The sequence below is a fragment of the Dromaius novaehollandiae genome, chromosome 1, assembly GCF_036370855.1.
Source record: "Dromaius novaehollandiae isolate bDroNov1 chromosome 1, bDroNov1.hap1, whole genome shotgun sequence".
NCBI lineage: Eukaryota > Metazoa > Chordata > Aves > Casuariiformes > Dromaiidae > Dromaius > Dromaius novaehollandiae.
Window position 1 is genome coordinate 44468416 of NC_088098.1, and position 14771 is coordinate 44483186.

The window sequence follows — 14771 nt, forward strand, 5'->3', positions numbered from 1 at the left end:
TTTTTTTTTTTTTTGTGATGGGACTTGAAATTTCCTTTTCAAAATAACAGCTAGAACTGGGAAAGTGTAAAATAGATGAATTGCTTTTTTGAAGTAGTTTATTTTACCAGCTGACAATATTAAACAAACTAATGAAAAACGGGATTATATATTTTATATCAGACCACATGCTTTGACACATTGATGTCATTATGTTGCTTGAAATAATCTATTATTTTGACAGTAGAAAAGGACATGCCCTGGAAACAATGTATGAGCAATTAAATTCTCTTACTTTTTGTTTACTTTATCGCTGTGGACAATCAGACAACTCCTCTGTCAGACTAAGTGACCTTTATAAATAGGTTACAATATAAATATTGAAAATGTTGAATACTAAGGATAGTACAGGTCTAGAATTACTTTAGTGGCTTTGCACTTGGTTTCAGAATTAAGCAGCAATCACAGCCCTTTTCTGTTTATGGAACCTGTTGGGTATAGGCATTCCTTTATTGCTGGCAAAATTTTAATCTTTTGTTATTTCTTAATATTTGTTAAGTTTCCCAAGCAATATTGTTTTACCTCCCTGCCTAACACCACCTTTCTCACTCCCTACCCTCCAGCCCCTGTGATGGGACAGCTCTACTATTACTTGGCCACAAAATTTGGTAGATTATTACTGTACAAATGTCAAGAACAGACAGGTATCCTTGGTTTTCCTGGAGAGAGCATTTGACACTTTCAGGTGACATATCTGCCAAGATGTCAGTACTTCTAAATTTAGTAAAATTTATTTCTACAATTTCTGTGCTGACAGTTCAAGCTTTGAAATATTTCTTTGTGTATAATGCCAGGAGCTTTTGAATGGTCCTATAGCAGTTGAGATACTCTTCATACTTTACCATTTTAGAGTGTTGTAATATGCTTTTTTTCTTTTTTTCTGCCTGCATACTTTAAGGATTTCTGTTTTGTTTTTCTTATCAGTTGCCTTGGCTGGAATATTTTTCAAAGGAACTTCTGCACCTGCTGAAGGATTTTGATAAAGAGAAGGGCTAAATGAACAGAAGAGAACACATTTATCTGCAGTAGCTTTGAGGCTACTGCACAGGAAATTGGAGCTGAAGGACAGTGTGCTAAGGAGAGGCAAAAGGATTGAAAGAGAAGTTCGGAAAACATTGTGCAATCCTTCTGACAACAGATGTTGTTACAAAGTTATGGAACTTCTGGGGGAAAAAAATCCCCAAGCCTTTGAAACACAGCAGTCCTTTTTAGTAGGTGCCTAGACCAAAAGCACCCTGCGCTGACAAAGTTTGTGCAATATCAGCTGCAGGATCCTTTCTACTCCAACCTAATAGAAAACAGTGGCTTTCCCTATACATAGTGTGATCTCATGGGGTTGTGGGACCGTGTCCTTACTTTAAAAAAAAAAAAAAAAAAGAAAAAAGAAAAAAAAGAAAGACTTGAAAAGAAATTTTGAGCAATAATGTAAAACTACTAATTTGGTCAAATCATAAGAGATAAGTTCAAATCAGTAACCCAGCAGATTTCACAAGATGAGTTGATCCATTTAAGCTTATGTACATGCCTTATATATACTTTAAATTTAAAAACAGATAATTCACCGTTCAGTGAAAGCATATGCAAAGCAGCACACTGTCCGTCAAAGCATACTTACAATGCACTTTTTGCACTGTCACAGGTGTTGGGCTGCTCAGAACAATGAAATGTAGAATGACACTAACCCTTAGTTCCCATAGTTGCCCACAAGAAAGTGTAAAGGCATTGCTATAATTAAATGAAAAAATGATACAGAAGACTGATAGCATGAAGGATCCTTACTGTTTCACAGTGGCTTAAAACATCTATTCAGAGTTCTGTGTTGTGGTTTTACTTTTTGAGAAGATAGATTGGTAGCTAAAATTATGCTTGTTTATAGATATAAAATGACAACCAGTTGTATTGAAAATTTTTAGAAAATTCCTTTTTACTCTTTCTTCAAAGAAATGTTCCATGTCTTTTGTTTTTCTTACTTGGAGGCCAAATATTTAGGAATAATCGTTTCAGTTCTTTTTTGGTACCTGAAATTATAAAGCTGTTAGTTAAGAGTAAGACCCTGAGGCCTTAAAGCAAATGGTGATGTCTGCTTTCTTTGCAGCAGATAGATTTCTCCATCTACGACTGTCTTTCTCCCATACACACACATTTTGTCAAGATGTCTGTCAACAACCTAAGAGCTGAAATTAAGGCAGTTAAGATTGTTTTCATTTTAGGTCTCTCAAGGCGCCAGCAGTTAAATATCTAATAACAGATGTTCATTCAGTAGTTAATTCTGATTTTTATGCAATTAGTCACAATCTTAACAGAAACCAGGAAGGCACCTTATTGTATTGTAAAATTAACTGCTTTTTCTCATATAGATTAGTGTTCACTTTTAATTGTTCTAAAGTTCAGTTCTGCTTTGCATATGAAGCTGCCATTAGTGCATAATTTAGTGTTGTTTTTTACAGCATGTAAGAAAAAAAAATGCACAACTGAAATTATTTTTGTAAGAAAGCTGCAATTTTTCTTTTCTATTCCTGACCCAAATCTCTAAGACTTGAAAATATTTCATATCTTTGAAAAATTATTTACTTTTCCAGTAAAGGACTCCACTGGCAGAGTTGCTAGGGCTCTATGGTAATGGACCATAAATAAAGGAACATGAACAAAAGTGTATCTATAACTAATTTTTGTTTACTTACTCTTATGTAGACATTGTAATTATTCGCATCTGTCCTTCAAGTTTAAGGTTAAAATATTGTACGTGATATTTTGCAGTTTTGCTATTTCCAGTCTTCACTCTTCTTTTTGGCTTAGAACAAATTATAAATTATAGAATGTGGGGTAATCCAGTTAGGCTTAGTCTTTCCTATAGCTTTAGGTTAAATGTATCCATTCTTTCAGCCTGCATTGACCTTGCTGTTTTTTTATACAATGAAACTGACTTTCTAGATTTTGCATATATACAGTTTAATTTCTTTATAATTTGTTAACTGCTCCATCATAAAATCAAGAGGATCATGCGTTATTTCAAATTCTTAGTAAATAATACTAAGCCAAAGGTGTGACAGTTGATGAATATTGTTGCTTTTTGACTTTCAAATATTACATGTAAACATAATAGATCTCACTATTATATTAAATGTTATACATTGATAGAGGATAGAAAAATCAATATTTAAAGTTCATTTTATTGAAAACCATGATTTGTTTTATAAAAGGCAATGACCAAGGTTCTAGGACTGTCGTGGTTTTTATACATGGAATTCTTAATTTTAAAAAAGGATTTTGTTTTCTGTTCATTGTTGTTTTTTCTTTTTTCTTGATCTTAGTGGTTTTTCTTACAGCTGCTCTTTTCTGTAGAGAACTGAATAGACTGGTAGGCTGTTAAGTGAGAAAGAATACCAGTTGCAATTTAAAACTTGCCATGTTTAGTGGTCTCGATATGAAACAGAGGTCTTGGTTTTTGTTTTGGGTTTCCCCCCCCCCCCCCAATTAAGATCTATTATTTATGTCTATTTTCCTGTTTTTCATAAGTGCTTCTTAATTTGGCTGTTAGGTACAGTTTGTAACTACCTAATCTTGGTTACTAATTTGCTTGCTTTTCTTTTCTAGGCACTCTGCTTAATAGTGTTACCATTTATTCCTGCATCAAACCTTTTTTTTCCTGTTGGGTTTGTAGTGGCAGAACGAGTGTTGTATGTTCCTAGCATGGGATTCTGCATTTTAGTAGCACATGGATGGAAGAAATTATCCAATAAAAGGTACATTAGTAGTATCTGTAACTAGTTTAACTCATCTATCTTAATTTCATAACAAATAAATAAGTACTTTTTAACAATGTTCATTTACCATGTTCTTGTTCTGTTTTGAGTTTTTACTGAACACAGAGTAACAGTCCAGATGAACTGTTTGGTAGTCATGTGGTGTGAACAAATGATAACAAGGATTTTCTTAGGAGATCATTGGGTATTTTCATTTGTAAGCAAATTTTTAAAGCATAATGAGCAGCACTGATTTAAAAACATGATACACTCACCCTCCTTGCTGCTGAAAGAGTTCCAGTGCTGCTTTAGGTGACAGACATTTATTAGACAGCTTATTAGGAAGAAAACACCTTTGCACAGGCAAATATTTGTGATAAAAGTAGTCTGTGTAGGTATGTAGGACCTTCTGACATGTTCAGCTAGTCTTCTGATAAAGTACTGATAGTTTTTAAAAAGTTAATTGTGGTTGAGTTCAGTGCTGCAAGTCTTAGAAGTACCTTAGAAGTTACTTTTTGCTGTATTGTGTGCAAAGTAAATTCCATAGTGATTTAACAAATACTTTCAGAGTCTTTTCAGCCTTGTGCCACTCTCTTTTGAATTAGCAGTTGCATACAGATTGTAAGAGGAGAGGCTGATAGATTTGGTTCAATTGCACAATCTAGTATTACAGGTTAAAGTTGTAAATGATCGTGCTGAAGATCAACACATATGGTGTGGAGTACCCCGTTTTCTTTAAAATTTCCTGAACTTACTCACTTACCTATTTTCCTAGTAGTATATCCAATCTCTGTGATGTAAAGAAACAAATATATTTCCTGTTTAAAATCTAGATCTTTTTTAAAGGTTTATAAAAAAAAAATCTTGCTCAGATTTGATTTGTCCATTTTTCAAAAGTAGTTACTGACTAGAGTTTATATAATGCATGCAGTTTGCAGCATATTCAAAAACCTTTGTTACTGCTAAAAATTTAAGAGATGCAGTGCTAAGAATGAACATCAGAGCAATTCAGTACTTGTTTTAATAAAGAATGTTTTAGAGAAGAATTTCTCATTAGGAAATTGTGCTCAAAAAGCACCTTTTGCAGCTTTGGGGCTTTGGTGGCATCAGTTCTTATATCCTTTAAAGGGATCTTGGATTTTATGCCATCGTCTTCATAGATCTGTAAATGCTTCCCCATGACCTGGATGCTTTACCCTTGTTATCCCAGTGGCATCTTGGTGCTAGTTCAGACAAATCATAAGGCAGTAAATCCCAGTCAGTTATGTCTGCTATCAGCAGAGGTGAGGTCTTGCATGATAAGCTGTGCTAAACTGATGCTGCCAAAGCTGACAGCACAGAGCAAGAAGAAATCAGCTGTACCTTGTGGGAGTGAGGAGAAAGCATCATCATGAATATAAATTAAAGTGGTGTGAAAGAAAACTAGGATCCAAGAGGAGAGGATGAACAGGGAGGGAAATTAGGCAACAGGGTGGCTTATTACAAAAAGGCTGGGAATCAGTGCTCTGAAAAGTATTATGAGGGGGAGAAGGCTCTTTGCTTTAGGAATATGTGCAGTGAAACTGTCTTTCATAAGGCTAGTGGGGATATAGGATAGAGCCTGTGTCATATGCCAGTTTCTCTCTTAGTTCTGTTCTACTTTCTTTTAAATAAGCATAATCATCTAAGTCTGCACAGAATTTTGTACATTTTAAAAATGGGGAAAAAAAACTTTGTTTTCTATCAAACCCCTGTGAAGTACAGAGCAGTATGTGAAGACCTATGGCATAACTCAAAGTAGAAGAAATAGCTGGCAGTGATGAACAAACATATCCACTTGAGTGAAACTTTTAAAGCTTTTTAAAAACAAAATAATGTTCGTAATTGTAGGAAAGCTACTGGGTATTCAGTGGGGCTTTTTTTCCCCACAATTACATCAGAATTCGGAGACCTAACGATCAGCTTGGTAAAGCGTATGTTTTATATCTGTTGTGGTTAAACTAAGTAACGCTTACACTTCGGGGAAAAATAAACCACGTAAACTCTAGAAAAACACTATTGCTGACAAGCTGGTCAGAGAGAGAGTGATTTCTGCCCCTGACTTGCAGCTTTTAAAACAAAATACAAATTGCTAAAGAGATGCTAAAACTTGCTGTAATTTAGGTATTACAGTTGCATTAGGATTTTATTCAATTATGGAAGTTTGGGTAGTCTCGACAGCAGACCTCTCTGTTAAGATACGTTCTACAGTGTAGGAAAGGTACTGGTAATGTGCACACTCAAGAATTTGTGCAGAATGATCTGGTATTAAACAAAAGGATGGGATGATGCTTTTAGTTCTTTACATTTTGTAATATTTTAAATTTTATAAAGTGTTTTGAAGAATCTCATTGTTTGACATCATGAGCACATTCATTGCCTTAAATTATAGATAAGCTCTGAATATTAAAAATACACTTTTCCTATACTTTTGGTTTTAATAATGTGTAGTAACTTCATTTTTGAATGGATTGCACAGTGATGCAAAAGCTTTAGATAAACCATGAAAAACATGTTCCTCAATTTATGTGCATCCTAGGGTATGAAATATTTTACTGTGAATTAGAATTGTGTGCTTCTAACATATCTTTTATTTATTTAATAGTGTGCTAAGAAAGATTTCTTGGGTGTGTTTGGTTGTGGTACTATTCACTCATGCCTTAAAAACACTGCACAGAAACTGGGATTGGGAGTCAGAGTACACGTTGTTTATGTCAGCTTTAAAGGTACTGTATTTCATTTCAAAGAATTAATGGAAACTTTTTTTGCTATTCCTCTCAAAATGCTGAGTACAGTAGAGCATGATAAAAATGAAGGGAAATTATGTTTGTTTTGCCAGGTTTATTTCTATATTGATAGTATTAGTATCTAATTTGTCACTTTGGGGAATGCTTTAAAAGCAGTGTGTGACATTGCATGGGAATTTACATGCAAGAAATAGAAGACTGTTCTAGAAATAGATTTTTTGCAGAGGGAGGTAACTTTTGTCTTGATTTTGTTACAACAGTTGAACATATTCTTTTATCTGGACAAAAGCATAATATGTTGAGCACAAAAGTCTACAAAAAGTTTAAGGCAAGCAAAATAATCATTAAAGTGCATATGGTGTAATAGGATAGTGTGTATTACCTGGTATTCATTGTCCCTTAACAATTACAATGAATTTTGGAAGCCTTAGGATTTTTAGGGACAATATCTGACTAATATCTAAAATGAACTTGTTCCTCAATATCTGTTTAATTGTTCTAATTGTATGCAATGTTTTGTTATTCTTTACAAATTCTTTACAAGTTTTAGAGTAGCTTGATGAAATCTGTGTCATTTGCTGTGCATTTTTACATGTCTATGATGTAGTTGCAAAAAAAAAAATCAAGTGTTATGTCATTGCAGCTTCATAGTCTATGTATTTGTATCCTTTTTCTGTTTTAGGTAAATAAGAACAATGCAAAACTATGGAATAATGTGGGGCATGCATTAGAAAATGAAAAGAATTTTGAAAGAGCTTTGCAGTTCTTCATACAAGCCACCCAAGTGCAACCAGGTATGACCTTTGACTGGTTGCCATTGAATGCATTCAGTGGCTTATTGTTCTCTCCTCCCCACCCGTAGTATTTTAGTACTCTTAGCTTACTTAAAATCTTCTGAATTAACGTTTTTTCCCCAACCAAACATCAAACCATGTAATATGCTCAATAAATTGATCCATAGTTTTTGAGTGTGAGAAAATAATTCTTTAAAAAGAAATAAACTCCAGAAAGATGCTCAGGAAAAGTTTGTATCTATGCAGGAATACAAAGACTTCCCGTTTAAAGCCGTTATTTAAATTCATTCAGAAGGAATGCGATCCAAACTCTAATTCCATATTTAATGTAATTAATAATATTTAATTTTCCTACTTCAAACTAAGAAAATTTATTAAATTAATAAATCTAGGCATTATCAAAGTGTGTTTACTGAATCATAGGTACTGTTGCAAAGGAAGTTCTAGGTAGTACTTGACAATTGTTACTGTTTCATTTTATAAACCTAATAAATTTCAATTTAACATGTATACTGCATTTGTTACGTATCACATTCACACATAAGGAAGCAAAATTTGCTTGCCTTTGTATATTTTAGCGTGTTAGATACTTCCTAACTTCAGAGAATTTCTTGTTACTCAGGATACGTAGTGTGTTTTAAATCTGACATCAGCACTGTTGTCTTTCACTTTGACAATTCTGTCACAAAGTAACATAATCTGAAAATTCTGTTACAAAAATTGTGTCAATTAGGTGTTTTACTATAACAAGAAATCAAAAATAGATACATAGGAAATATGCCCTCAAAATTTTGACCATTTCATAAGAAACTGTATAATCTGTCCTTGACTCATGCTTAATTTAATACTGGCTTCATTATTAAGATAAAAAATAATTTAGAATTGCTTTTTTTTAATGATCTTTATATAGTAGCTGTACTTAATGTTGCTCACAAGGCATAGTCATTTATTTGTATAGTACTCAATATATGAAAGTATTTGAATTTTTATTCTTTTCTTTATTAAGATGATATTGGTGCCCATATGAATGTAGGAAGAACTTACAAAAATTTAAACAAAACTAAAGAAGCTGAAGAATCATATATGATTGCCAAATCATTGATGCCACAGGTAATTATTAATTTTATTTTATCTACTACCATAGGAGATCTTTCAAACCTTTATTCATGATACAAGTTTTTCTTATTTTTGCATAAAGCTCTATGTTGCTATATGGTTAAAGAGCTTTCTTATCTTTTGCTTTAAAAAGAGCAGGCTGTATACAATCATAACAGTTTAAGAATGCTAATTGGGAACTTTCTTCCTCAAACTCTTTAAGTTAATTTTATACTGCGTTTTGGTTTGCTGAAATTAAAGATATAAAAGAAAGCAACAATTAAATGTAGACGTACAGTTTCTAATCACGCAGGGTATGTTCTGTGTTCTAGCTAATAACACTGATTGAATTTCCAAACCTACAAGTGAAAGGTTAAATGCAGTGTTGGAGTGGGGAGAAGAGAATAGCAGCAGTGACAAAAAAAAAAATCTTTGCTTGAACATATTTTTGAATGCAAATACTTTGTTACCCTTACCGTATACTAAGTTATATATATGCACAGGTGATATTACTTATTTTAGTTTAGGAAAAAAGGAGAGGTAATTTACTGGTGTGTATATGAAAGTAACACAAGTTAAGGGTAAAATGAGACTGTTGATAAAAATCAGCAGACCACTGAGTAGAATTTACAGCATTAAAAAGTTTCTGTGCTGTGACACAGCATAGAGATTCTAGACTGATAAAGTATAAGCAATACAGCCATTACCATATTGTACCAGATGAAAATCTTGCATCCACTGTAACAGTGACTGGTAAAATGTTATTCACACCTCAGGATGGACAGTCAAAAAAGGAATTAAATAGTCTGATAGAATGTGGGTTTAAAGGAGAAAGTTTTGCAAGGGCTGTTTGGTCATTGATGGCCATTTATCCAGTTAAGCAGCAGCAGAGCTTAATAAATTGACATTTCAAATACAGTATAAAAGTTATCTGTATCTTCATAGAATTAAAAAAGAAAAAAAAATCTGTTTCTATTTTGGTATGATTTTTCAGGAAAGAAGAATTGTTATTTGTGATTATTAAGAGCCTGCAAACTGATATCCAGTGGTACCCAAAACAAATATGGCAGAGTGAAGATTAGACTGATTGTCTTTCAGATTTTGTTGAAATTTCTTAGTGGTCTGTATTTGGTACATATATTCTTTCTGACAGATTATTCCAGGTAAAAAGTACGCAGCAAGAGTTGCTCCTAACCATCTGAATGTTTATATCAATCTTGCAAACTTAATTCGAGCAAATGAATCTCGCCTTGAAGAAGCAGATCAATTATATCGACAAGCAATTAGTATGAGGCCCGATTTCAAGCAGGCTTATATCAGCAGGTATATTTTCTAATTTCAGAGCTATGTATTCTTGAATGTGCATTTATTTACTTATTTGCAGAACTAATAAACTGTATTTAGTTTATACAATTGAGCTAGCTGCTGGAATTGGTTTAATGATTATTTTGAAATTAGAATATGCAATTTTGGCATCAATAATCAATTATTCATTCTTAGAATCTCTTTGAATTCTTTTAAATTTCCGTTTAAGATAGCGTGTTTTCACATATGATTTGTATTGGATCATTGTATAGCAAGATGCATCCATTTGATTTCTTCATGAATTTCAAACTCACATTTCCCATTTGCTAGTTTAGTTTTTAACTAAAAAGCTTTTGGTTAGTCTGGATAATGGAGTTTTCTTTGCCCTTTTTTGTTGAAGTTGGTCCAGAAAATGCAAGACTTGCATGACTAGAAAGCACATAAATGGGAGCCTGAGTAGATAAGAGTAATATGCCTGTGGGCACTGAGGCTTCAGTTCACTAATTATCTAGTTGTGGTTCCCACTAGGACTTAGGCAGGTGCCGAGAAGCCTAGACTGTAGCTGCTGCAGTGTAATTACAGGGTAGCTATCAAGAGTCCTTGATGATTCCCCTGCTCCCCCCTTGCATAAACACTTCTATACAGATTTTGAGAGGTGAAAGCTTTGGAGAATGGTATAGAAACAAGGTCCTGTGTCATTTTGTGTTTAAAACAAAAGGAAAAAATTTATTATCTCACTGCATCTACTGCCTTTAGGAAAGCACACTTTTAAAAACATGTCAATTATTTTCATGTCATTATGAATGAAAGTTGTTGAAAATAAAATTTGATTCTTCAACAGGGGAGAATTACTTCTAAAAATGAACAAACCTCTGAAAGCTAAGGAAGCTTATCTTAGAGCTTTAGAATTAGATAGAACCAATGCAGACCTGTGGTACAATTTGGCAATTGTTTACATCGAACTAAAAGATCCAACAGAAGCTCTGAAGAATTTCAACCAAGCACTGGAACTGAACCCAGCACATAAACTGGCATTGTTCAACTCAGCACTACTAATGCAGGAATCTGGTATGTTAGTTGTCCCTAATATAAGCATTGTGTATTTGCATTCACAGAATGCACGCTTTTGATTTTGTTTGTTTGTTTAAGACTTGACTTGTTTTTTAAAAACAGAAGTTCATAGCATCGTTCTCAATTGCCTTGAGAGACACCAAAGAAGAAATTGTTTATTGTAATAGTCATCTTTATTGGAAGTGTATGAAATTTGTGCAAGGTGTACATGTACACAAACTGATAAACATTTTTGAGACATACTGTATTTTGTAGTATAACATTTTATAAAGAATAGTCTTACACAAAATTATTTTTCAAGATTGTTCATATATAATCTGTTCTCAAAAAAATTCATATTTAATAAAATATGTATAATACTGATGTTTAATATAATCCATTCCTTACTGGCTAAAATGTCTGACTGACCTCTGTGGACTTTAAATCTAGCAAAAATTTCCTTTATAATATTGCTAATTAGTATGAATCAAGTCAAATTTTCATGTGTGTAATTTTATCCATACAGCTAGAACTTATATACATGAATAAATAACACCCTTTTGTGAATACACTGTTGCAAAGAATATTTGGCAAGTGACTAGTAAGGGTTTTTGTTTATTCTTGTTGGAATGGTAAGGTACCCCAAAAGAAAGGGATTCTATAGGTTTGATTGGAGCTGTGATGCAAATGGTTTGTTATTTATCTCTTGTCTTCGTGCTACAAGTTATGTAATACAAGAAAACCCTTGATCAGGGGCTTCAGACAAGCAGAAGTGTTAGCTATCTCATATTCAGTTACTCATACTAGAGGGTGCAGCACTGTTTCAGGAGGTGAAAGAAGAAAGCTAAAGTCAGCACCCTGCTCCCCCATCCTTCAGTGAGGCTTTGCCTTCTTACAAAGATGAGTTCACTGAGTGTTTATAAAAGGTAGGACAGACTACAAGCTGGGACTCCTAGGAAAATCAGATAGGATTACTTTTCGGTAGGGTGGTGGTGGGTATTTGGGGGGGGGGGGGGTTGTTATGTTATTTTGCCTCGAAAAACAAAGGGAAATATTTGAGTTTATTGTCATTGGTTTTAGAAAACATTTAGCCTGGCTAAATCTGATCCTATGTGATCTCTGGCTTTAAAATCTATCAATATATCTTTAACAAAATGAGGTCTTCCACTCTAAGTTTGCCTCTGTGAGAGATGATTTGTCAAAACAACATGTCTTTTCTCCATTCCAGTTGCTTAATCATACGTGAAAATAATCTGTCTTAAGCTTGTGGAGACACCTTTATTTGCATTTGTATTTTATAACAGCTAAATACAATTCAAGAAATAATAGGGTAATGATGCTGACTTTGGCTATAAGTCAAGTGTAACTAGTTTTGTTCTGTAAAGAAGAGACATACATCCTTATAAAACGCTGTTACTCAGCAAAAAGAAAAAGTAGTGTTTTTAAACCCTTTCCCTTCTACAGTTGTACTAAATAAGTTTCATTTTAATTTGCATAAACCCTTGCATTTGACAGGCCTGGTCTAAAAATTCTTCAGAAATAAATCTGTACTTTCCTGTCATTTAGGTGATGCTCGGCTTAGACCTGAAGCTAAACAAAGACTTTTAAATTATGTGAAAGAAGAACCACAGGATGCAAATGGCTATTTCAATTTGGGTATGCTGGCAATGGATGACAAAAAAGATACGGAAGCAGAGGCTTGGATGAAGAAAGCGATAAGGTTACAGCCAAACTTCCGAAGTGCTTTGTTCAATTTGGCACTGCTTTATTCTCAGACGGCAAAAGAATTGATGGCATTGCCCATCCTGGAAGACCTACTAAGATATTACCCTGATCATACCAAAGGTCTGATTTTAAAAGGAGATATTTTAATGAACCAAAAGAAAGATATAAGTGGTGCAAAAATGTGTTTTGAAAAAATTCTGGAACTGGATCCTAACAATGTACAAGGAAAACATAATCTTTGTGTGGTTTACTTTGAAGAGCGAGACTTAAAGAAAGCAGAAAAATGTTTGGTTGAAACTCTAGCGTTGGCACCTCATGAGGAATATATTCAGCGTCACCTAAACATAGTCAGAAGTAAAATTGCATCACTCAGTGCTGCGGAGCAGTCATCACTTCCGGCAGATCGGATTGCAGCTGCAGAAGGAAAAAAAAAATCATTTGAAAATTTGAAAGAAGTAAAAAATGAGAAGAAAACCACCCAAACAACAGTTAAAGGGCAGTTAAAAAATAAGAAACAAACAGAGAAAAACAACATGGACAAAGAGACTCCCAAAAAATCTACAAAAGAAATCAAAGACATTGAGAAGAAAAGAGTTGCTGCTTTGAAAAGACTAGAAGAGATTGAACGTATACTGAATGGTGAATAGCCTTTATCATGTCACAACAGAGTAGGGAGAGAGTACTATTTTTTAATTATTGTTTAATATGTGGTCCAACTGGAAAGTGGACTCAGTGCTTTGAAAACAGTAATAATGGCAACTGCATATCACTTAAGCAGCAAAAAGCAGTTCTACAGTGCTTTATGTGAGAAAACTGCAACTTTTAAATCTGGGAGATGGATGGGGATAGAAGGATAAAGGGTTGAGAATAATATAAGTGCAGAAACTTTCAATAGTGAGAAAGTGGAACTCTAATATTAAAAATTATTGGTAGCCAGGGATATTCAGTAACAATGCTTTCAACAAATCAGTGAAAGAGCTGAATTGAAAGTTAGTGGATTAAACCAGATGCTGCTGCTTTTCCCCACATAAACCTGTTTGTATTTTCTACATTTCAGTTTACACATCAGCAGTGTAAATCTTTCTAGACCTCTGTTATACATGAAAAGCATTTTCTTTGCATTATTTGTTTTCATAGCTTAGCAAAAAGTCAATAAAATACCACTGGTTATAGTATATGTGTGTTAGACCATAGGATGATGTAACAGCACACTAAAATTATTTCAGTTGTGTTCTAAATACGGGATGATATAATATAACCTTTTATTTGCTCTTTACTTACAATGCTAATGGTTTGTACTGTTTTATCTGATAGAAATCTTATGGTGCTCTTAAGATCTTTAGACTATGCTTTTACTTTTAAAAGAAGTGTGTGTTTTTCTTCAACTGTCAATCATCTGGTTGTTTTTAAAAATTATGTAAACAATGGGCAGTTTTACCACTCTTTCCGCAGTCCATTGGATGCTGAAAAATGCACTTTTGGTACAGTAATCAGTATGCTATGCAGTAGTCCTTGTTGACTTTGTATTGATGACTGTGGATTGACTCCCTGGTGTAGTAAATTATTCCTTGTGTATAGTAAACTGGTTTTACTATTTCAGTCATTGGAACGGTATTTTTGGTCTCATGACTTTTCACACAACTAATTTAAATAATGATTAGCCATTGCTGAGGGCAGTCTGATGATAATTAAGTCATCGAATTTAGCAGTTTAATATGAGGAAATGTGGATAATACACTTCCAAATACCAAGTTCTGTTGTTTTTGTATTTTGTTGAGGGTATCTGTTTTTATTAAATATTTATTCTGACTACTAAAATATTTCCATTTACACTTTTCCACTAATGCATCATTTTAGTTTCTTACATGAAATTAATTTTTTTTAAATCTGTGTTGCTTTTATCCTTGTGCAATGCATGTATTTTTTAAAAATATATAACCTATTATTAAAGCTGATGTTTTCATCAACTATGAGGAAGAAAAGAAATATGAGTCAGGCTCAGTAATGATTTAATTAATCCTTAAATCTAACTCTTAATCTCTTATGTTTTTGTCTTATTTCAAGATTCAGAAGTATTCCTTAGCAACCCTGCTACCGTGATCCTTTCTGTAACTGCTCAGTTTTCTGCCTCAGGCTGTAATCTAGCTGTGGGAAGTAATATTTATCTTTGTGGGAGGGAATCTTAAATGTTTGAAGGTTTTGCAGAGGCCTTTTCTTTATTATACATAATCTGTGATGTTACCACAACAATTGCT

The 14771-nt window shown here is 33.5% G+C and overlaps 1 protein-coding gene across 3 annotated transcripts in view; it reads left to right on the forward strand.

Annotated features, from left to right (window-relative positions):
* TMTC3 (transmembrane O-mannosyltransferase targeting cadherins 3) overlaps positions 1-14267 on the forward strand; it is a 36933-nt gene extending 22666 nt beyond the window's left edge. For all 3 annotated transcript variants that reach the window (XM_026109541.2, XM_026109540.2, XM_026109542.2), the window contains 7 exons: positions 3634-3782; positions 6406-6526; positions 7230-7341; positions 8348-8451; positions 9590-9759; positions 10583-10809; positions 12358-14267. In XM_026109541.2, the coding sequence (XP_025965326.1) occupies positions 3634-3782; positions 6406-6526; positions 7230-7341; positions 8348-8451; positions 9590-9759; positions 10583-10809; positions 12358-13163 (1689 nt within the window). In that variant the 3' untranslated portion in view covers positions 13164-14267. The remainder of the gene's footprint in view (positions 1-3633; positions 3783-6405; positions 6527-7229; positions 7342-8347; positions 8452-9589; positions 9760-10582; positions 10810-12357) is intronic.
* The last annotated feature ends 504 nt before the right edge of the window (positions 14268-14771 follow it).